This window comes from Lucilia cuprina, chromosome 4 (genome assembly GCF_022045245.1).
Source record: "Lucilia cuprina isolate Lc7/37 chromosome 4, ASM2204524v1, whole genome shotgun sequence".
Classification (NCBI taxonomy): Eukaryota; Metazoa; Arthropoda; class Insecta; order Diptera; family Calliphoridae; genus Lucilia; species Lucilia cuprina.
In genome coordinates this window covers 70,740,890-70,763,908 of record NC_060952.1, presented here as the reverse complement: position 1 = coordinate 70,763,908, position 23,019 = coordinate 70,740,890, and the positions used below count along the sequence as shown (strand labels likewise).

The 23,019-nt window shown below is 28.1% G+C and overlaps 3 protein-coding genes across 4 annotated transcripts in view; 1 reads left to right on the top strand and 2 right to left on the bottom strand.

Moving 5' to 3' along the window:
• Positions 1–6,272, bottom strand: part of LOC111676772 (probable multidrug resistance-associated protein lethal(2)03659) — a 36,619-nt gene extending 30,347 nt beyond the window's left edge. The window contains exon 1 of the mRNA XM_023437748.2: positions 6,061–6,272. The gene's annotated coding sequence lies outside the window, so the exon portion shown is untranslated. The remainder of the gene's footprint in view (positions 1–6,060) is intronic.
• Positions 6,273–8,135: 1,863 nt separating this feature from the next.
• Positions 8,136–9,950, top strand: LOC111676779 (serendipity locus protein delta-like). Its single transcript, XM_023437756.2, has one exon. The coding sequence runs from the start codon at positions 8,334–8,336 to the stop codon at positions 9,762–9,764; it is 1,431 nt and encodes a 476-aa protein (XP_023293524.2). The 5' UTR covers positions 8,136–8,333; the 3' UTR covers positions 9,765–9,950.
• Positions 9,951–14,360: 4,410 nt separating this feature from the next.
• LOC111676782 (axin) overlaps positions 14,361–23,019 on the bottom strand; it is a 55,653-nt gene continuing 46,994 nt past the window's right edge. The window contains exons 3-13 of one of the 2 annotated variants that reach the window (XM_046948532.1): positions 22,297–22,861; positions 21,997–22,229; positions 21,206–21,931; positions 18,913–19,047; positions 18,115–18,211; positions 17,913–18,047; positions 17,600–17,855; positions 17,391–17,535; positions 16,984–17,322; positions 16,787–16,920; positions 14,361–14,971 (exon numbers count right to left, since the gene is read on the bottom strand). In XM_046948532.1, the coding sequence (XP_046804488.1) occupies positions 16,794–16,920; positions 16,984–17,322; positions 17,391–17,535; positions 17,600–17,855; positions 17,913–18,047; positions 18,115–18,211; positions 18,913–19,047; positions 21,206–21,931; positions 21,997–22,229; positions 22,297–22,389 (2,286 nt within the window). In that variant the 5' untranslated portion in view covers positions 22,390–22,861 and the 3' untranslated portion in view covers positions 14,361–14,971; positions 16,787–16,793. Of the gene's footprint in view, positions 14,972–16,090; positions 16,921–16,983; positions 17,323–17,390; positions 17,536–17,599; positions 17,856–17,912; positions 18,048–18,114; positions 18,212–18,912; positions 19,048–21,205; positions 21,932–21,996; positions 22,230–22,296; positions 22,862–23,019 lie in introns of those variants that run through there. The other variant, XM_046948533.1, reaches the window with a different exon arrangement.

The following is a 23,019-nucleotide window of genomic DNA, read 5'->3' as shown; positions in this document are numbered from 1 at the left end:
TCAAAAGTCATATATTAGATAATAAAAAATTATACGTTTCATAGTGTTAAAGAAATAAACTTATTAAGGTAAGATTTTTAAAAAATACATTTATTATTTAATCTCCTATATAAATATGTTACCTATACACATAAATAATCAATTTGTTGTTGATAAGTATTTATATATGAAATGCAAATTTCAGACTTATAAATTAACAAATGTACATATTTATGTATGTATGTGTATAACCGTTCACAGAAATTTTGGAGACGATTGTGTTTCTTAAGTATGTAGAATAAAAGGTCAATCAACTTTTCTGTTTACTACATATATTGTGTTATCACTTGCATTGAATAATTACTTTTATTTTTAATAATATTTATGTTATTTGTATAAAGTCTACAAGTGTTATTAAATACATATTATGCATATTATAACTTTCACCGAATCATTTTTGTTTACAGAGTATGTACCTACACCTTATACAAATGCATGTTGTTTCTAATAATCATCCTTAAGGAAGATCAATACTTTATTTATGTTAATATTATTTAAGTCAAATTAGTTGTATTGTATAATACTACAATATTATTTCCTATTAACTAAAAAAAAAGAACATAAGCATTACTTCCTGAGAATGACTTTAGATGTAGTGAATTTGGAATCAAATAAAATGAACACACCTCCTATGACAAGCCTGTGTTAAAATCATCACTTCTTCAGGTCTTTTTCAGTACTTCCATGGAGTAAAATCTATTCTACTGGAATGGAAGTTCTTTTTTTGCTGGGACAAGTTTTCAGTATGTATTAGGGTGTCAATATGGCACTTTACAAATTCCGGTATTTTGAAAATTATAGTCGGGATGCCGGAAAAATTTGTGTTCCAACTGTTCGACACATTTTGCTGTAAACTTAATCTAAGAAGCAGTAACAAATGTATTCACCAGAGAAAAAATTATGGTTAAACGCCCACATTTTTTTGCATGAACCCAAACAGACTTATCAAACGGAATTATTTAGTATTTATAAACGATATTTAGTGATTAGACATTTAACTTTAATATTTAGCAGAGCCGGCAAACTTTTAATAAAATAATTTAAAAAATTAAAAATCAACAAATTATTTTTTTAATTCTTAAAAAATTGTGCCATGAAAATCATTGTTTCATAAAATGTTGACCAAATGTTATCTTCTAAAGAAAATTATCTTTCCAACAAGGTACAAAATCTGGTTTGGCTAAAAGAATATATCGTATGGGGCACACTATTTTCTTTGTTATGTTTTATAATGGTTCCCAAAATATGTATTTGTAGTCTATCGGGGGCCCGCTTAAAAAGTCCATTTTTAGTTATTTTTTTAATTTTACAGTATTTCTTAAACAAAATATACAATATGTGAAATAATTTGAGAGGTGCATATATTTTATTTTTATTAGCGAAAAACCTAACAATTTTAAATATTTTTTGGAATATGACAAATATGAGCAAACACGTTTTTGCTTTCCATACAAAATGAGTCGGTCTAACATACATATGTATATGTATATAAAGCAACACTGTACATGTACATATGGGCAATTCCATAAAAAGGTAAAACACAACTGAAATAATAAAACCCTTATAACTTCTGCTTTTTTGGAGATAATTCAACAAAATTTGGTATATGATCTTCCGTAGCACCAAGATGAAGACTGTTGAACATTTTTGAAATCGGTCTATTTTTACACCTCGCCGGCATACAAACGAACCCCAAAATATCACTTTTTAGTTCATAATTCTGTTAATTATAATACTATCCCTTCAAAAATCGCCAGATCTTAAATGTTTATAAGCCTAAACCTTTATACCGATTTTCATAACAATTGGACCTCATTTGACCCTAGTTCCATTCAAAGTTTAGTTTCAAAAAAACACTTAAACGTCCGTAACTCACTCTAATCACTAATATTATGATAAAATTTGGCACAAATAAGTTTTATATGAATTAAAATCACACCCTAGAGTTTTATGAGGATCGGTCCATATTTGACCCTAGTCGCCATATAACTCCAGTTTTTTTTATTTTTATCTATAAATTACTTAAACATGTATATAGGTCAGCCATGACCAACTGCACTTTCCTATTCCTTTTGATTTGTTGAAGTGTGTGTATGCATATATTTCCAAAATATATATTTTATAACCTAAAACAAGTCAGGAGAAAAATCTGTCACATATGATGTGTCACGTATTTAAAAATGTTCATTATAAAATTATATTAATTTTTTTTAATTAAAAATTATGGATTTCTAATGAAAATTATGACCCATAGTATTAGAAATTAAACAAAAAAGATACACCTACAGAATTCACAGATTTTCGTAAATATTTACATGTACTTTAACAACACTTCCGTTTTTTTTGTCACGTATGATATCGCCATATTTTAATGCATATTCGGAAAAAATGGTCCCAAATGGAATGATTCCTTTTATAAATATAGTATTCTTTAAACGGAAAGGAATAACAAAATTGTTTTCCAAGTACTCCTAATTTTACAAAATCTATACCACCCTGAAGGCGTGCGAATGCCACATACAATCGTATGGAATTGGCCATATGTTACAATTTTGGATGTTATTACTTTGAAATAACTTTATTATATGGTTCGAAATTATTTGCAATTAGGAAAATCGTGTATGATAAAAATAAACATTTACTAAAATTATATTTTAGTTAATGTTTATTCATAAAATATGTATGTGATAAGTGTGAATATACTTTTTTGTTAAACCGTAAATACTAAGCAAAATGATTTAAATAAATAATATAAATTAAATAATACTTACATATTTGTGGTTATTGACACAACTAAAAATAGCATATAATCCGAATAATCGTTATATGTATTAGCCAAGCGACTTTTAAGTATCTGATCGTTACTAAGGTGTTAAGAATGTGGTCTAATAAATGTTTGGAAAAATATCAAAAAAAAAATAGACAGAAAGAACTAAGAAAAAATTATATAAAATATATGGCTACATGCTCAACTATACACTATTACTTGTTTTAATTTGATTTGTAACATAAATTCAAACAATATTTAATAATCCAAAAGGAATTAACATTATGTCATTAGGTTAAATCCCTAATTCAACTAGGTATGTCAAAAGTAAATTAATTTTTGAAAATAAATATTTCAACCATGTTACCGACTTTTAAAAACATAAAGGTAGGAAAAACAGGTTTTAATATGTTACTCAAGATTTTGCAATTGTAAACTAAAATTTAGTTGCACACATTTTTAATCTAGCGCTAACGTATCATTTTCTAAAGGATTAAGACGTGCTGAATTCGAAACCAGAGTTAGAATTTGTGTATTATATCGGATTTTCACAGATACAGTATTGTTCGAAACCTAAACACCATATTTTGGTATTGTATACAATGTGCTATATTTTCTACTTTAATTGATTCATTCAAAATTATATACCTAATTGATAATATTAATATTATGTGTCTACATTATAATAACAACAACAAAAGTTTAATTCCATTTCGATGTGAGTTACAAGAAAATAATAACTGAATTAACTCCATAAATAGCTGTTCGAAACTTATGGAATATATTAGTTATTAGCCATTCGCCAGCTGTAATGTTTTCTAAAACTGCGAATTTCGACCTAGCGCTTCAGAATGCCGAACAGCATCTCTAAGGGGCTTGAGTCAGGAAATTTTTATGGACAATCAAAGAATTTGTTTCCCATTATACGAATGGCTTAAAATCTGAACTACACTAGTAAGTAATATTTTCCATAAAGGTGCTTGGAACTCAAAAGGACCACAGATTTTCATAAAAAGATCAAAAAGTTGCTTAAGTTTCGAACAACTATTTATGGGGTTAATTCAATTATTATTTTCTTGTAACTCACATCGAAATGGAGTTAAACTTTTGTTGTTTATATTATAATGTAGACACATAATATTATTATCAATTATATAATTTTGATTATTCATTTAAAGTAGAAAACATTGCACATTGTATACAATGCCAAAAAAAGTTACTTAGGTTTCGAACAATACTGTATCTTTAAATTTTAAGTAAAATATTGTTTTTCGCTTAAATTGGTTAGTTTGTGTTAAAATATCTCAAAGAGGGGAAAAATATATAACACTGATTAGGTTAACCTTTTTTAAATTATTGTTGCCTTGCGTATTTTTCTAGGATTTTATAAGCCAAATTAAATTAATTTTGTATTAATGAAATATTGTGAGAAATATTTAAAAAAAATAACTAATAATTTGGAAATGTCTGCATAATTAAGTAAACAAATAATGCTACAAGTAGGTATCTGGTTTAAAAACTCAATTTTAATTCATAACAAAAGTTTCAAAATAAAAAGGCTTAAGGGCACTTATCTATTTAACTTTATTTGTGTTGTTATTATTATTTATTTACTTTATATTATTATCATAACTAACCGGCAATTTGTTTATACACCCATTTAGTTGTTTACACATACCTACCTACAAGTAAATAAACTTATACGTATATATATTTGTGAACAACATTAAATATATGTATATGTATACTACATTAACTTAATTTGTTCTTGTATTTAGTTTAAATATATTGTTGGGTGATTTACACAAACTCATTTATATGTTGCTTCTTTTGCAAAAACCCACATTGAGAATAAAATAAAGAGTAAAGAAAGCAACGTTGTCAATTTAGCGCTTTTAAAAATGTGTTTTTTGGGCTTTTGAAAAATATATCCATGGGCTTTACGCCATACCAAAAAGTGTTATAGTGTCCATGTCGGTATGGCATTAAGTTTAAGGATTATAAGTAGTACGAGAAACTTTAAAGTACGGAGTTCATGTCCATGGATTTTATTACTCTTATGCGAAAAAATATTGAGTTAGTCTCCATGATGCTACAAAATTTTAAAATGTTCACCCTTACTCTGCATTTCGATTACCTTTCCACATTCACTTTCCACTGCATCCGAAAGTTTTTCCAAACAAGTTTAATTTTGCCAAAAATCACTTACCTTTTTACATTTATTATAATTTCAAATACTTTGGTAAGTTATTTCCACTTTTTTTTAATTTTGAGAAACGTTTTCAAACCGAACGTCAAAATGAGCATAGCTTTCCCACCATCATTACATTACAGTGAATTTATTTAAAAATTGGGGTAAAAAGCACGTATTTTTTAATTTAATTGAAAAAACACTAAAAATCTCATTTTTAATTTTATTAAATATTTTTGTTAGTGCATTATTTAAAAAATACACGTTTTTACTCGAGTTTGGTGCTTTTGTGAAATTAAAAAGTTGACATAGCTGAAGGGGAGCATGAGTGATAAATTGAGAGAAAAAGCGAGCAAGAAAAATAGTATAATATGCAAAACATATAAAAAGAAAACAGCTGTGATTATAGCGGTAAATAAACGCATAGAATTCGCAAAATTTCTATGTAGAAGAGGAGAAAAACTAAAACTGTAATTACCATGTGTGTGTTTTTTCTTATTCGCAATTACTACGCGTGAGAATTTTCATATATTTGTTGTTATTTTGCAAAAACGCATGCAATGTATTTTTTATTATCTAATCACGTGTCAATATTGTTAGGCATTAAATCAAATATGTACTTCAAAAATAATTGATACATTTCTATAGACATAAGCATTTAATTTTACAATATTAATTTCATACAATATTAATTGATAAGTTTTTTATTTCACGCACTACAGAATATAGGTATTTTCTTCTATAACAAAAAAGAATTTCGTCATCACTTACTACTACCATAACAACTACACCAAAGCCATCAATAATTTTACTGCCTGTCTACCGAATCAAAATGACCAAATTCAATACAAAAACAAAATTGTTTTAGCCCCCAAAATCTTATAAGGAAAAACATATTCATACATACAATTCTTAAGAATCAACAGCTTATAGTAATCAACAATCTGTCAATAAATGTATATGTATATTAATGTCCGTAATTACATACATATGTATGTTGATACAAAAATATGCGATATATATTTTGTTTTATTATAATTTTCCATTAAAATATGAAACGAACCTTTTTTGTTTTCTTTTTTATTTTCCTTTTTTTAATTCTTTGATGGTTTTATATTGTAATTATTTCATGCCTTTTTATTGTATTTTTTATAAAATTGCACATTTACAGCTAGATTAAACAAAAATAAAAAATATTTAAATTCACTCAACGAAACGGCAGCCTTAAATAAAAAGACACAGCTAAAAACACACGAACCGCACGAAGGGCAAAAAAGAACTGATTTCTAAAGCAATTTTTATTCGAACCTCACTACTCACCAAACACAAATTGTAAAAAATACACAGTCACTCGGTAATCATTCTGTGTTGGGTTCTTTTCTATGTACGGACGTACTAGTGTAGTACTGGTGGTGGTATTGGTGTGCCTTCCCAGCAAACACTATTTCGAACTTATAAAATCAGTTGATAATTAAACATAATTTATGTAATTACGCGCTAATATTAATGTTATTAAATATTATTTAAATAGTAGATATGAATAAGAAGAAAAAGTCTAACATCTAAATTTTTGCACCACAAGTAATATACTGAAGATCAAAAGTCCTAATAATGTGTGTTTTGCGCAAGACTCTTATATTTTACAATCTATGAGATTATTCAACGTTATTATAATTTTTATAGAGTATCAAATTTCCATCATATCGCTGTTCATGGACCTTTCACATATATGGGACGAAGGTCTCCCAAGATTATTTTGAGTTCACAATTACGGTAAATGGTTATTTAGAAAACAATATTTTTTGTATGAATTTACCGATATTGCATGCTAAAAACGATAATATCTTGCGATATCATAATTTGTATTTGTTTATTTATATAAACCTCCTGAATAAGGGCTACGTCCGTTCGAATATTGATGATAAAGGTAGCAGCAATTTTGAAAACAAGTAAAACTGTTACATTCTACAATGCCGAATCTAAAGTAAACATTATCTTAAATTAATTGTATAAATTATGAAATTGAAAATTGTAAGTTGTACAAATTTAGTTTTTAATAACTTCTTAAAGTATTCTATGTAATTTAAAACCTAGTACAGTTATTCAACATACTAAAATGTTAAATTTCTGCAAAATTTGTAGAAATTGCGACGTATTACAATATTATGAACCGATTTTTCTTATTTTCATTATCGTTTGCTTTTAAATGAAAAAAATACAGTAAATCTTACTTAAGAACGGTAATAAACATTGAATATTTTGGCTATTGCAATATTTTCCAATACTCTGGTTAGCATTCGTTACCACTAAGCTTACTCGTTTTTGATATTCGAATTTTTGAACTAATTTTGTCACTTTATTTTGAAATATGACCATAATGCTAATTTTCTGTTAAATTATACATTAAAAATCACAAAATACTGTTGTAAATACATAACTTAATTTATTAAATACCACAGATTTAAAAATTATTTACTTTTTCACTTTGATATAAAATGTCACTTTTACGATGAAAACATTCAATTTGAATGGATAGCCTTTAGTAGCATTGGTTAATCCTAGACAACGCAGTGTGTATTCCTGTTCAAAAAAAAAAAAAAAAAAAAAATACATTTACGACATGTTTTAAATCAAATTCCAGTAGAAACATGGCACCAGAATACCGAAGACTGTGTAACCATAATATACATACATATGTACATATATTGTTATAGAAGTGGCTGGGGCACAAAAAATGAGAATATCGGGCCTGTTATATGTGTATATACTGTATATTTAGGCCGTTTTACAATTGTCATTAACATTTTTAAAAGTGTAAACTAATAAATTTCTGAAGCGATAATTAAATGTTTATAGAAATACAATCCAAATAAACTTCAAATCAAATCAAATTAAAAACATCATAAACAAATAGTAAAAATATCCGAAAATATTAATACATATACATATGTACTATATATGTATTAATTTTATACATTTCTTTCATAATTTTTATTTCAGTGTACAAAACAACTATTACCAAATATACAACCCTGTTTTAAAACAATAGTACTAAAGCACTATTCTCAAGATGCTGTCATTTTCACAACAAAAAAAACAAAAATCAAATATAAGTAAATGTTTCTGTCAAATCGTGTCTGTTGTTTTTGTTAAAGGTGCAAGTTTTGAAAAATATATTTTGACAGATGAACGATTAATACCATCTTTCAAATTCAAAGAATTTTAGTACTAAAAGAAGATTCCACTCCTGTCAAATGCATAAACAATATTTTTACATATTTGTTGTTTTCGATAAACTATATTTTCTAATAAAAAAACTAGAATTAAAACAGAGATATGTCTGGAGTAGTGCTCGAATTTAATCGATGTTTTCTGTGTCGCAAAAAAAATACCAGTGACAAGTTCCAGAAGAGAATAGATGTTACCCAGTGTCCAGCCTCCAAGAAAAGTATTCGCACAGTTCTTTTGCATTTGGCCCGTTTGGGTAAATTTGAATTGCATCTGCCTAGTGGAGAATGGCTGTGCCGCAAGTGCTACTTTCAAATAGCCGATTATGACTCTAACTTAGTCAATGTAACTCGCAAACAAAGGAACCTTTCAATGCTCGTCGAAAAGGCTGCCACCAGCTTTGAAAGCGACATCGAAGATGAATGCCTTCAGGAAATGTCTAGCATGGCTGAATTAAATGATGATCATTTCTTCGAAGATGCAAATGTAAGTGATCATGAAATATCTGAAACAATATTCGATGTAATTGGCGGCGACAATTCCCGCAAAAGAAAGCAAGATAATGATCAGTTCGTAATTCAGTCAGTTCATTCTGTGTCCCAGCATCGCCCAGTGCCATTATCTGAACAAATTCAATGCAATTTGTGTGCAATGCGCTTCAAGAATAGAGCTCGTCTGCAGAGGCATGTGGTACAGGCTCACAAGAAATTCAGTTGTGATGTTTGTTCGTTTAGTCATCGCAATGAAGACTATGTGATGTTGCATATGAATATTCATGAAGGTAAAAATGAAAATCAGTGTAGATTTTGTAACAAAGAGTTCACAACTAAAATCAGCACTATACGTCACATGGAAGTACATTTGGATACGAAAAAGTATCAATGTGACAAATGCGGTTTATGTTTCTCGCAAACGACTGTCCTCTACAACCATAAGCTTCAACATGAGGCCGAAGAGAAGCCTTTACGTTGCGAAATATGCAATCAAATATTTAAGACCAAAAGAACTTTCCGCCATCATATGGTCACACATAGAGCAGATCGACCCCGTTACAGTTGTGAGTTTTGCTTTAAAACTTTTACCGAAAAATACACATTAAAGGTACACAAAAGAACTCACCCAGAGGCTGGGGTCCCAGCAGCTTCTACAAATTTTCAATACCAGCAGCAACAACAGCAGGAGCATCAGTATCAAGTCGAGTCGGAACCACATCAATCATTTAATCAAAATCATGTAGACTACCTTCAGACGACGAATCTGCAAGCTACCAATTCTCAAACAACTTCAGCTGCACCAGCAATTCCAAAATTTAGTTGCATTATCTGCGATCAACCATTTACTACAAAAGATCACCTTAACAAGCATATGGAAAAGGAACACGATGTAATATTGAAATCTTTAACTATAGCAAACTTTTCGCAATTTGAAGTTGTAACGAATGAGCCACGAAAACCTTGTCACATTTGTGGTCAAATATTTAGTGCTCAACATAACTTAGAATATCATCTGGAAAACGTCCACGGTGTATCATTTAAATAAATTTAATATTTATATTTTATAACCAATTTTACATTAGAAATGTATGTACGATTTAATTATTGAAGTATATTTAAATTGTTTTAAAATTAAAATTACTATTTAGCATTAAGATTTATATAATCGTAATTTGAAAATGTAGTGTGTAAAGTAAAAAATAAAAAAATTAAGATTAATACCTATGATGTATTTATTGTGTTTTAATATTATATACAGATAACCTAGACATGGATCATAAAAACGACTTACCGTTTATTTAAAGCCTTTAAATTGGAAAAAAAACCAAAAACATGCCATAAAAAGTGTTTAAGGCGCATTAAATACTCATTAAAAAACTAAAAATATGCTTCAGAAATAAGAGTTAAACTTATTAATATTGTAAACTAAAAAATCTGAAAATGCAATGATCAATATTCATTCTAAAAGATTTCTTTTTGATAATTCATCTTATAGTTGAAGAATTAGTTTAAAATTTGTTAAATATCATTAGAACAAAATTTAATTATAAGAAACTAAAGTTATTCATTTTACGATACTACAATAATTTCAATACAGAATTGGACAGGAACGGACATGTCGGTGTCACACCCACTATTTTAAACCAGGTAATATTTAAGATATGTAGCTGTTCTCAGTTAATTTTGTTTGCTAGTTTATGTACCCAATTGAGGAGTTTTGAAGTTACCTCTCAAACGAAGCGTATTTATGTACTAAATACGAGAAAAATAAAAAATATATAAAATTGTATTTTTTCGTTTTTCAAAAGGTACTTTTTTAATTTTCTACAATATTGAATCAGGAAATATGAAATTAAGTATGTAGTGTCTGAATTAGTTGAGAATCCGTAAAAGGGAATTAATTTAAATGTTGATATTATAAAACGAAACATCCCAGCAAAAATTTAACTAGTTCTAGAACGTATGATTATAGCCCGCACTCGTTCTATTTTGGCGTTAAGACCAATGATTTTTGTTCGAAATTGTCACCTTCGGAACTGGTTCTGAGAAAGCGTTAAGGAGTCGACACTTGTTCTTTGGAACGGTTACGGAACTAGTTCTTTAATAACAAGTTTAGTTCAACAAGTTCTGGGAAGCTCTACAGAAAGTATACTTTTTATTTAAAAATAGTTCATTATTTTAGCGTTTTTTGTTTAAAATTGTTAAAATTAAGTCCAATTTTGAGAAACTGTATGTATTCCATTGAACTAGTGTAGTATCAATGTATAACTAATGTCATAGAACTAGTTCCTTGAAAACTCTTTAGGTTCCAGTAGTAGTTGCGATAACACTAGTTCCAAGGTTGCTGTTTAAGAATCTGAAGTGGTTCTCTTTGCATTCGTTCTAGAACTAGTTGTTTTTAAAACAAGTTCTAAAATTTTTCCTGGGATTTTATATAATTTAAATAACTAAAATACATTTTATAATATAAATTTATTCAAATTTTTAGAAAGTCTCTAAAGAATATTTCCATAGACTTAAATAAATAAAAAAAAATAAAAAAACAAGAGTTTTATATTCGGCTGTGCCGAATCTTATATACCCTTCACCATGATGTGTTAAAAACAGTCAGTACGAATTTTATTACAAAAAATCAATAATACCAATTGTAAAACGGTAAGGTATCAAAAAATTCCCTTTCTCACTTAATCCAGACTCTATATACTTCATTTCACGTTTCTAGGTTCAATGTTATAGAAATTTCAAAAAATACCTTATGAAAAACGAAAAAGTACTAAAAAGTCCCCTTTTATGGGTTCCCACTTAATCCAGGCTCTACATAATTAATTTCATGTTTCTAGTTTCAACATTATAAAAATTTCAAAAAGTACCTAAAGTACTTAAAGTCACTTAAAAGTCCCCTTTTATGTATTCTCACCTACTTAATTTCATGTTTCTAGGTTCAATATTATAGAAAACCAAAAAAGTACCTTTTGAAAAACGAAAAAGTACCTAAAAGTTACCTTTTATGGGTTCTCATCTAATTCCGAATGAACGTACTAAATTTCATGTCCCTTGGTTTAATATTATAGAATATTCCAAAATTTTCTCTTGAAATTCTCACCTAATTCAGACTCTACATACTTAATTTCATATTTCTGGGTTCAATATTAGAAAAAATTCCAAAAGTACCTTTTAAAAACAAAAAAGTACCAAAAAGTTCCCTTTTATGGTTTCTAACTTAAGCCAGGCTCCACATACTTATTTTCGTGTTTCTATCCAATAACAACACACTAGTATGCTCTCGCTCTGCTACTCTTGCTCTGCTGCTCACGCTCTGCCTTGTTTTTTTAAACAAGAGTACAATAACAAAATTTACTTTATGATTGTGTATATTGTTCTTGTTTTTTGCAATTTCTGTTTGAGCATGAATAAAAAAAACTAAATTTTTGATGAAAATTTCATAGGTTGTCTCGGATTTTTGCTCATATCTCCGTTATTTATGGACCGATTTTGCAGATTTTAAATAGCGATCTTCCCGAAAGCATGTCTAACAGAATTATTGAAAATTCGGATCTCGCCGATATCTGGGGTCTTCTAAGAACTGATTTCAACAATCATACAGACAGACAGACCGAAAGCATGTCTAACAGAATTATTGAAAATTCGGATCTCGCCGATATCTGGGGTCTTCTAAAAACTGATTTCAACAAACATACAGACGGACATGGCTTAATCGACTCCGCTATCTATAAGGATCCAGAATATATATATATATATATATATATATATTATATATATATATATATATATATATATATATTATTATATATATATATATATATATATATATATATATATATATATGTATATATATATATATATATATATATATATATATATATATATATATATATATATATATATATATATATATATATATGTATATATATATATATATATATATATATATATATATATATATATATATATATATAATATATATATATAATATATATATATATATATATATATATATATATATATATATATATATATTGTATATATATATATATATAATATATATATATAATATATATATATATATATATATATATATATATATGTATATATATATATGCATAGGTGAAGGGTATAATAACTTGTTAATGGAGCATTGAATAGGAGAATGTACAAAAACATAGAAAATAACTGTAAAGCCGGTTTTAAATCCGGCTTTAATTTCAATATTAATTGTGTACTTATCGGGTAAGTAAAGATTTTCATGGATAAATGCTTAGACCAAGCATTTAATTACTTAGCAATTTATTTTTATTCCCTTAAAGATACAAATAAAAAACCAAACATAAGTATTAATTTTTATTCTTTTTTATCTATTTTTTCTCATTTAAATTATTTTGATTTGTTTTTATTTTTTGTTTTATTTTAAATAAAATTAATCATTATTATGTAAATGTAATGTTGTTTTGTTTGTTGTTTTTTTATATAAACGTTAAGATGGCAAATTCTCTTAAAAAAATATCATTACGTAAAAAATATTTTGTGTTGTTGTTGTTGCATGTGTAAATACAATATAAATTATAAATAATAATTTTAATAATAATCATAATATTAAATTGTTTATACGTCTATATATTCTGTTTGTCATAAATTAAATAAATTTTAAATAATCTGAATAAGTAGTACATAATTATAATAATTTAATAATAATAATAATATAAGAATAATAATAATAGTAATTGTAAGCTTCACACCTATAGTATGTTATATAATTTATGACATTATTATTTTTTTATTACATATTTTCTTCATTATCGTCATTATTATATAAATTTTTTTTATTCATTTTGCTTGTTGCTTTTTCTGAATTTATTTTTAAATGTATTTGTTTTGTACAGACTTAAATTTAATTTAAATATTTTTTTCATCTTGCTGCTACTATTGTTTAAACTAACATAGTATGTTGTATGTAATTATTATGTTTTAATGTTGTTGTTGTTTTCTTTTATTTTTGTTTTAAATTATTAATTTGCCTATAAACCAGGTCTACGAATAAATATTGGATAAAAGAATGTAATTTGCACTGGAAATTAATTATATTTTGTATTTTGTTAAACTGTGATGATTTAATTAAAAAACACTTTGTTGATATGATACAGAAATTAATTAAGTCTGGATACTAACAGATACAGGTTAGTGATTAAGTTTGGGCTTTGAAAAAGGTTTAATAGTAATGGATACTGTATTAGAGATTTAGATGAATGAATATTTGCCAGTTTGCCTATATTAATTTCGATAATGTTTATGAGTTGGTTGGTTGGTATAATGTATTAAGTATAATTTATTGTATATGTTGTTTTTGTTGTAATTAGAGTTTATTTTTTTTATTTTACGTTTTTTTTATTGTATATATTTAGCTTAAAAAAATATTGTAGTCGGATTTTGTCCTATAGTAAGTAGAAAATATCTATATTTTACAATTACTACCAATTAAAAAGAAACAACTAAAAATAAACAAACTCTTTAAGATATTTAAGATTTAATTTTGATTTTTAAGAGAATTATGCAAATTATAAACAAAATGATATTTATTTATTTATTTAAAAAAATATATAGAAAAATTATAGTAAAAAATTAAAAATCACACTTTCTTGTATTTATTGCAGGCAGTCCTTACGTTAACATTTTATAATTATTTTATTTTTACTGTTATATTTATAATAAAGAATAGAATACTCAACTGCTTTGAAGAAATCAATTATACAATTATAACAATAAAAAAAGGAAAATACTAAAAATAAATAGATTCTTAATTCTTTTGATTTAAACAAAAAAGCAATGTAGAATAAAAAAATATATGTGTTTTCTTTAAATAAACACGTATCAATTAGATTTCGTTTTATTCGTTGATAAAAATGTTTCGTTTTTTTCTTGTTTAATTGCATAATATAAAAAATTATATTAAATATTTTACATTTTGTTTTACTATCCATTAACTAAATACATTTCTTTATACATTATATAAAACATTCAAAAAAAAAACATTATTTGTTTTGTGTTTAAATTTTAAACATTGAATTGTTTTAAACTTTAAAACAATTCAATAAATTTTTAACATTGTATTGCTTTTCTAAGCGCAGAATATCTTAGCTATTCTGTTATAAAATATTGTCAAAATTAAAAAAATAATAGAATAATAATAGAGAATTTGTCAAACTATGTAATTAAAATATAAAATTTTCCGGTTTGAGTCTAAAAAAAAATAAAAAAAAAAACATAAATGACTTTAGAAATAAAGCAAATCAGTAGCAGAATACATATAATAGACAAAATTATATTTTGGAAATATTCGATTATAAAGTGCAATTTTCTTTTTGGTCAAAAGTAAAAAAATGGTTAGATACAACTTTGAAATGATACCACTCCAGACACGCCCATTGAAACTCAAAAGGACGTAAAAACATATTAGTCATTTTCAAAAGTCTGAATGTCCTAGAAAGTAACTTAATAGACAATTTCTGACGGCATAGTTCTATTCAAATTTAGTTCCTACAATATTTGAAATCTTGAGGGACTTGATTTCAACAAACAGACAAACGGCTAAATAAACATCGCTTTCCACAAGGATTTAAATATAAATATTTCATCGGGTACCAAGATTAAGTTGGAAAATTTACCATGGATATAACCCATTCACAAAGTTGATGTATAATCGAAAGTTTTACCATTTTTCTCAAATTAAATCTGTAATGATGTTTTATATAATTTTATGAAACTTTGTTTGTTAGTTTAAGTAATTCGTACGCTGCTTTATCTTGAAGTTATGTTAGTTTTTAAAGATTTACAAAAATTCTAATCTTTTGATAATTAAAAAATTTGAACTTAACATATTTTACTGTTAAGTTTGTTAAAATAGACTCTTAAACCATGAGGACCAATTATATTTTTACTTTATACAATATTTATTTTTATTTAACAATAATTCAATTCGAAATTTGGAATCTAAATTCGTAAATATATTCAAGAAAACTTTTTTTCCGTGTGTGTTTTCATCCGTTTTAGCAATACAAGAAACTATGATCTATACCGAGGGACTAGGTATCTCAAATAACAGAAGTTTTCAGTATAGCAAAAATACTGATTATTTCGCTAGTTTATGAAAAGAGTGAAAAAACTAAACTTTTAAAAAATCTCCAGAATATGAAAATTTGGTCCATTTTGGAAAAGTGTCGATTTTTTCAAGTTGTGATTTGAATTTTTTACTGAAAATTTTTAGATTTATAGCCTTGAATAGTATCTGATGATAAATTTAAAAAGTTTATCAAAAATACATAATTTTAAAGATTTTATGAAAATTTGGTCCATTTTGGAAAAATGTCGATTTTTTTAAGTTGTGATTTGAATTTTTTACTGAAAATTTTTAGATTTATAGCCTTGAATAGTATCTGATGATAAATTTAAAAAGTTTATCAAAAATACATAATTTTAAAGATTTTAGATGTTTTTATGCTTTATTCGACACCATGCTTCAATACATTGAGTACTACAAAAATACCAAACATATTTTTTGTCTTTGAAATGTATACCACAACTGCGGGATTGTTTGTTGAATATAAAATAATTAACTACTATTATCCCTTTTATACATAATAGCAAACAAAATCGTATTGGAAAAAGTAAATACGGAAATACTATCAGATTATTTATACAGATTTCAATACAGATTTTACGGCTAATAAGATTTTAACGGTTTTGAACTTTTAAATTTGATATACAAATTATGAGATAAAAGTAAAAAACTAAAAAGCAAATTTGTTTTAAATGTAATAAAAACCAAAAATAATTCCCATTAATTACATGAAGAAATATCCTCAGTCGTATTAAAATGATAAACAAATGTATTTAGTTTTATTACATAATTTGCATTTTTTTGTTATATGTTTTTCTGAATTTTGTAAGCTTATTTTTTCGCATTAATAAGTTTTTATTTTTATAGTTTGTATTGTTGCTTCTATTGCATCGTTTTGTCTATTACATAGAGATGATGTATAAAAACTTAAAACTTACACTATTATTAATCGGATGGTTTAACGAGACCCATCACTTTGCCCTCAAACAAGGGAAGGATATCGTTGTCGTTGACAATTTCTTCTTGAATCACTGGACTGTCAGGATCTTCACAGTGTGTTTTAAAGAAAAACCTAGAACATTTATTTGAATTAATTATTTTTTATTTGATCAGTTTAATTAGTGTTGTAATTTACCTGAAATGACCCTTTTTGGGTAAATAGTCCTTAAATTGCTTTAGTGTGGGTTGGGTACCGGGTATTTTAGTTCTATAGGGATATTCTTCATCACAAAATGAAAATACAACTGTAGTCGTCTCTTGGGGTTTAGCGGGTAGTGGAGGCGGGAGTGATTGATGGTGTAGACTACTACTGCCACTGCTGCTGTTACTAAATGAGGCTGATGGTTGTTGTTGTTGCTGTTGCATTGGTGGCAGCATATGTTGTTGGGTATATCGACGAGACCGTCTAGTCTCATCTTCCAGTCTTCTTTTTGTCTCTTCTAGTTTTGAGGCTGTACTCGTGCCAGAACGTGAACTGTAATTTATTTTAAAATATGACTTTGTTATTATTCTTATATTCATATAACGTTATTTTCTCATTACCTATTGTCTTTGTACTTCATTAGAGTATCAGCTGAGAATAGGCTTATGCCACTATCTGTATTCATGGAAGGCCATTTATTTGTAAGCTTCCTGGCTGAGGAACTATGATCTGGCATTGATTTTGAGTGTTTCATCGAATGACCACCTGAAACATTAAATTATCAAAATTATATCGTTGATATTAGAAATATTGCTTAATGAAAACTTACTCATACTCATGGCACCATCACTCAACATGCCTGAGTCATGCGTTATGGTACGCCTTCTGGATGGTAAAGGTGGGCAGGGTGACATTGTACCAGGAGAACGATGTGGAGTCTGATCATTCCAAACGCGGGAAACATGCTGATCAAGTATATCCTGATCATTGTCTTCGTCGATAGCAAATTTTTCACGTATGGCTTGTGCAAACGCACGATCGCTGGCAATTCTTTCATTGGTCGGCAAAGATTCTTCAGGGAAATGCTTAAATAAAATATGAATTTTATTTTCAATTCATTGAGTTTAAATATAAATAAATACCTCTATTCGTGCTCTTTCTTCAAGGTCTTGTTTACGTTTAACCTCCTCTAGTTTGGGTATTAGTAACGCTATTAATTCATTTTCTTTTAAGGGACGATGTTCATTCGAATGAAGACGCTGAGTGCGAGGTATTACCTTTATAAAAAATAATAGATTTAAATAACATACGAATGACGAAAATCATGTTTTTTATACAACAAACCTGAAAGGAATTTGTTTCCTTATTAGCCAAGGCACTCTGTCGTATAGCTTTTGTTTCAGTAGAACTATGTCTTCGTTGAATGTATGGGCGTCCATCCCTAAAAAATAGAATAATAACAACAAATGTGATGGTGTATTATTTTACAAATACATTTAGATTAGGAGTAGACATTAAAAACCACTACCGTTTGAATATGGATTCTGTTTTAGATTAAGCCTTTAACACATAAACCATTTGCTGTAATGTAATTTAAAAACAAAATAGTAGACTTTCTCGGTACATTCGATTTCATATTAATAACTAAAGCTACTCGTTTTGAGTATTTTTCTTTCAGAATTTTATTTGCACAGTCTTTAGAGTCTTACTTCTGCAATCGAACTTTTACAACAATAATTTCGCCTTAGTTAATGTTAATCCAATGTATATGGAAAAGTACATAAATATTAGCTAAATGAAAGGAATTAATCCCAGCAGACTAGGATATAACGGAACAGTACGTTATATCCTAGTTCGTTAAGGGCTAGGGCCTTAACACTCTGAGTACTCGCTATGGATTTGTTATTCAGTATTATGAACTCTATAAACATGTGAGATCATCCTTTTGATATTTTTCGGCCCCAAATGGTTGTTATATTTTTTATAAATTAAATATGATATTTAAGACTCTTCAGTTTAACATATTTCAGTTAAAAGTCAGAAAACAGAACATTTTTACAGATTTATTACAAATTACACTCTCACTGCAATTGAATTTTTATGTTAAAGACCTTATGGTAGGGTAGTTAGTTATTTACTTACATAGAACAGCTTGAAAGAGACATTGTATCAGAATCAGTTCTACCGCCCGAACTGACACTGGCCCTTTCAGAATCTACACGGGAATTCGGTACATAGGAGGTATTCGTTTTCCCTGTATACACATAACCATGAGCACTACACTCACATGCATTGATTTGTGTGCATTTATTAAAGGAGTTTTTTTTTGTTTGGTTTCGATAGTTGTTTAAATATTTTGTACATTTAATAACATTTTGAGTCGGGTTTCATTCATTCCATGCATCAAATTAATACAAAAATTTAAAGAAATTCAAATAAATTTATAAAATTAAAAAAAATAAATTATAATAAAATAAAATAACACATTACAAATAAAATTATAGATTAAAAAACAAGCACACATTTGATTTGTAGTAAACGTTTGGCGTTACGGATAATAAAGGCGTGGAATAATTTAATAATTTGTTTAATTGTTTAATTTTATTTAATTGTTTATTAAATTTAGTGTATGGATGTGCATTGTTTGCAGGTTGCATTGTTGTAGGTTGTGGTGGATGGCAATGGATTTTGTGGTTGGACGTGTGCAGATGCGGATTAAAATGAAAATAAAAGAAAAAATAAAAATTTATACAAATTAATACAAAATAAAAATAATATAAATAAAATACAGTACATATATGTATAAAAAAACATTTACAATTGTATCTTAAGAAAATACCTATGTAGAAAAAAACATAAATAAATTAAAAATAATATACATATATTATAACAAATATTTACACTATTAAAATACTTATTTGAAACAATATATTTTTATAAAGTGAATAATAGGCAAGTCCGCAAAAAAAATTGCTAAAGGAATCATATCTCATCATATCTAGAAATGTTTTATTAATAATAACCCAATGAAATGAAAAATATATGAAAAAACGCTGGTGAATAACCAATAATATTTAAATTAGAGTGTCAAGGGAAGAGGTTTATTTTTGCCAATAAAATATTGGATTTTACTGCTTAAAAAGTAACATTAGATCTAGTTCAATGTGGTCAAAAGGTAACAACATTTCTCAGACGGATCTAATGCATTTTCATTGAGGAATTTGGAACGAAAATCTCCTTCCGTATCAATGATGAATGAAGCATACTTCAGGCTGAAATATCGGCGATAAAGAGGGCGTTAAATTGACTAAGGTACTGTCGGATATTTAATACGGATATCAGAACTTATACCGATAGTCAAACCTTGCCCATGAATGCAGGACGTCTCTCAATGAGATGGCGAGACATTCGAACATCACCCTAATTTGGGTAAAAGGACACGTGATTTCGTATGGGAATAGCATTGCTGACTCCTTGGCAAGAGTTGGCAATATGTTTAGCAGACTGGAAATAGAGCGGTATAGCGGTATTCCACTACAAAATAAGCAAAAAATAAGCAGATTACTGAATACTGCCTCAGCATTGCTCGCGACAACTGGTACCGTGAGCACACGTGCTCAACAGTTAAAGCACTGTGGCCACAAATGGATCCACACGGGTCTAAATACTTTCTTGGTCTTCAAAGACCACAGCTAAGTAGGCTGATATCGATTATCACTGGCCACTGTTAATTTGGTATCCATGCCAGACGTATTGGTCTTTCGTTCAACGATTACTGCAGAAGTTGTCAAAACGAGGATGAAGAATAAACTATTACTCATCTTCTCTGGGTGTGTCCTACTCTAGCGGAGGTCACACTTTGGTTGTCTGTCCGATTTGTCGAATATTCAACTAGAACATCTCATGAATTTCATTAGTCTGACGAAATGGGTGTGAATCCAATATTCACACTGTTTCATCCATGGCAACTGGCCTGGTGTCTTTTCTCTTCCTCAAAAACTTACTGCTATTCTCACTTTCTCTTTACCAACGTCTCTTTTTCCAGTCTTCCCTATCTCACTATTTCTTCTCTTACAGGTATTATTACAAAGGGATCAACATGGATCCAAGTTAAGCGAAACTTTATGGATTAGTTTTATAGGAGTTACACAATTTTCGAATCTTGACTTCATATTAATGCTACTGAGGGTCATATGATTCTGAGTATTAATTTAATGTAACAATGATAGATATGTATATTTTGCGGCAATTAATCTTTACATATTCACTTTACAATCAAAATTAACTTAGGAATTCTATAATTTAAATAACAAGTATTAACACTATTATTTTTTTAATTATATACAAACAATACATGTAAATATACATAAACATATTTATTTTACTTATTTACAAACAAATTTATTTACAAATTAAAATTATAAAAAACACTTACCCAGGTGGTCGAATTTCCAGTCTTCTCTTTTGTGTTGCCAATAATAAATCGCGCGTTAAGCGCATACCCATAGGCATATCAGCTGATACACGTCCGCCTTCAACGCGTAGTTTTTCAAAATCGTCACTTAATGACAATTCCGAATCTTCATGTAGGGTGGGTAAGGTTGAGCTGCGAGGTAGGGTGTCTGTCGCACTAACGGAACCGCTAGAGCTAGCTGAAGTTGAGGGACCATACACGCTGCCACTAGCACTGCAACTACCAGCAGTTGAAGCACCAATAGCGGCGCTAGTACTCGCAGGCAAATTTATAATTGGACCCAATGTACTGCTAACTTTACCGCTACTAGTGGAAGCGCCTGCAAATGGCAACGCACATGCTCCACCACCTCCTACTACTGCTAATGCTGTCGCACCTCCACCACCGTTATTACTACCGCAACTAGCACCACTACTACTACTGCTGCCAGTACTACAGCTAGCTAGGCCCGTCGTAGGGCCGCCACTACTGCTGAAACGTTCGTGGGCAGCAGACATTTGTTGTATATATAGGATGTACATTTCCGAACATAAAAATGATGGATAAATATTATCCCGTATTGTATTTTCAACATGTTTTTGCATTTCATCGAATATATTTGGACTGAGAGGTATTTCATTTTTGAGTCCAGCCTTAATATTACGTCTCAAATCTTCCGATACAGAAAGTGTGCTTTTGCGCAAAAATCTGTTTAGTATTAAAAAAATAAATCAATAATAAAGAAAGCGAAACAAATTCATTACTTCACTCACCTGTAAATAGCCTGGATTATTTGTTTAATTTTTTCTGGATCGGTTTGTTGTTTCAAACCCTCGCAGGCAAAGTAAAAATTTAAATGATCATTATATGCAGGCGCTTCCTCTTCCACGTACTTTTTAAATAATTCCACACCATCGCGATCTTCTAGTAGATGATTGAGTGTACGGGCCCAATTCAAATAGGATGGTGGTGAATTACGCATATGTTCTCCCACCCCTTCGGTCATCTGTTGATGAAGAGTTAAATATGAAGCGTTATATTTTATTTAATCAATTGTATTTCGATTTACAAACCTTTCTAACACGACTTTCTTCTCCGGGTACAGGTGGTCTTGGCCCACTACACTCATTATCATCATATTTTCGGTAACCCGATGTATGGCTCATGCCACTTGAACGAAATGTTAATGGCTTTTTGAATTTTCCTTTTTGAAATAATTAATCGCTTTTTTCACGTTTAAATGTTGTTTTTTTATATTTATAAATGAAATTATAATATTTTTTCTAAATTAGTTTCTTCGCTTGCAATCCGTTAGTATTTCTCTTCTGCTTTTACTATTTTTATAATTATCATTTAATTCTTAACTGCCTCTTAATTTTTCATCTACTTCTTAATTATTAAATGTGTGATGTTAATTATTTGTTAATTAATTATATTTAAATAATTTCGTGTATGTTTAAATACTATTTATTTGATGTATATTGTATATTTATGTAGTTGTAGTTATTTATAAATTAATTTAGTAATTTTAAGTCGTTAATTAGACATTACATTACAATTACAATTCGCTAAAGCCCTTTATATTTAAAATATTAAGGGCATGGAAGATTTTCAAATCGGAAGGCAATAATACAAGGCCTGAAAATATTTGGAGAATTAAAAAATTGATTAGTTATTAAATACAAATTGTCAAAAAAGTTTAAATTTTATAGTGTAGTATTAAATAAAAATTAGTAAAACATTTCATTCGTTTAATTCTATGTTAAAGATTCAACCTGTATTCATAAAGGTATTTA

What these genes read in the sequence shown, in the direction of transcription:
- LOC111676779 (XM_023437756.2), top strand. Translation starts at nt 8,334, where the DNA reads ATGTCTGGAGTAGTGCTCGAATTTAATCGATGTTTTCTGTGTCGCAAA.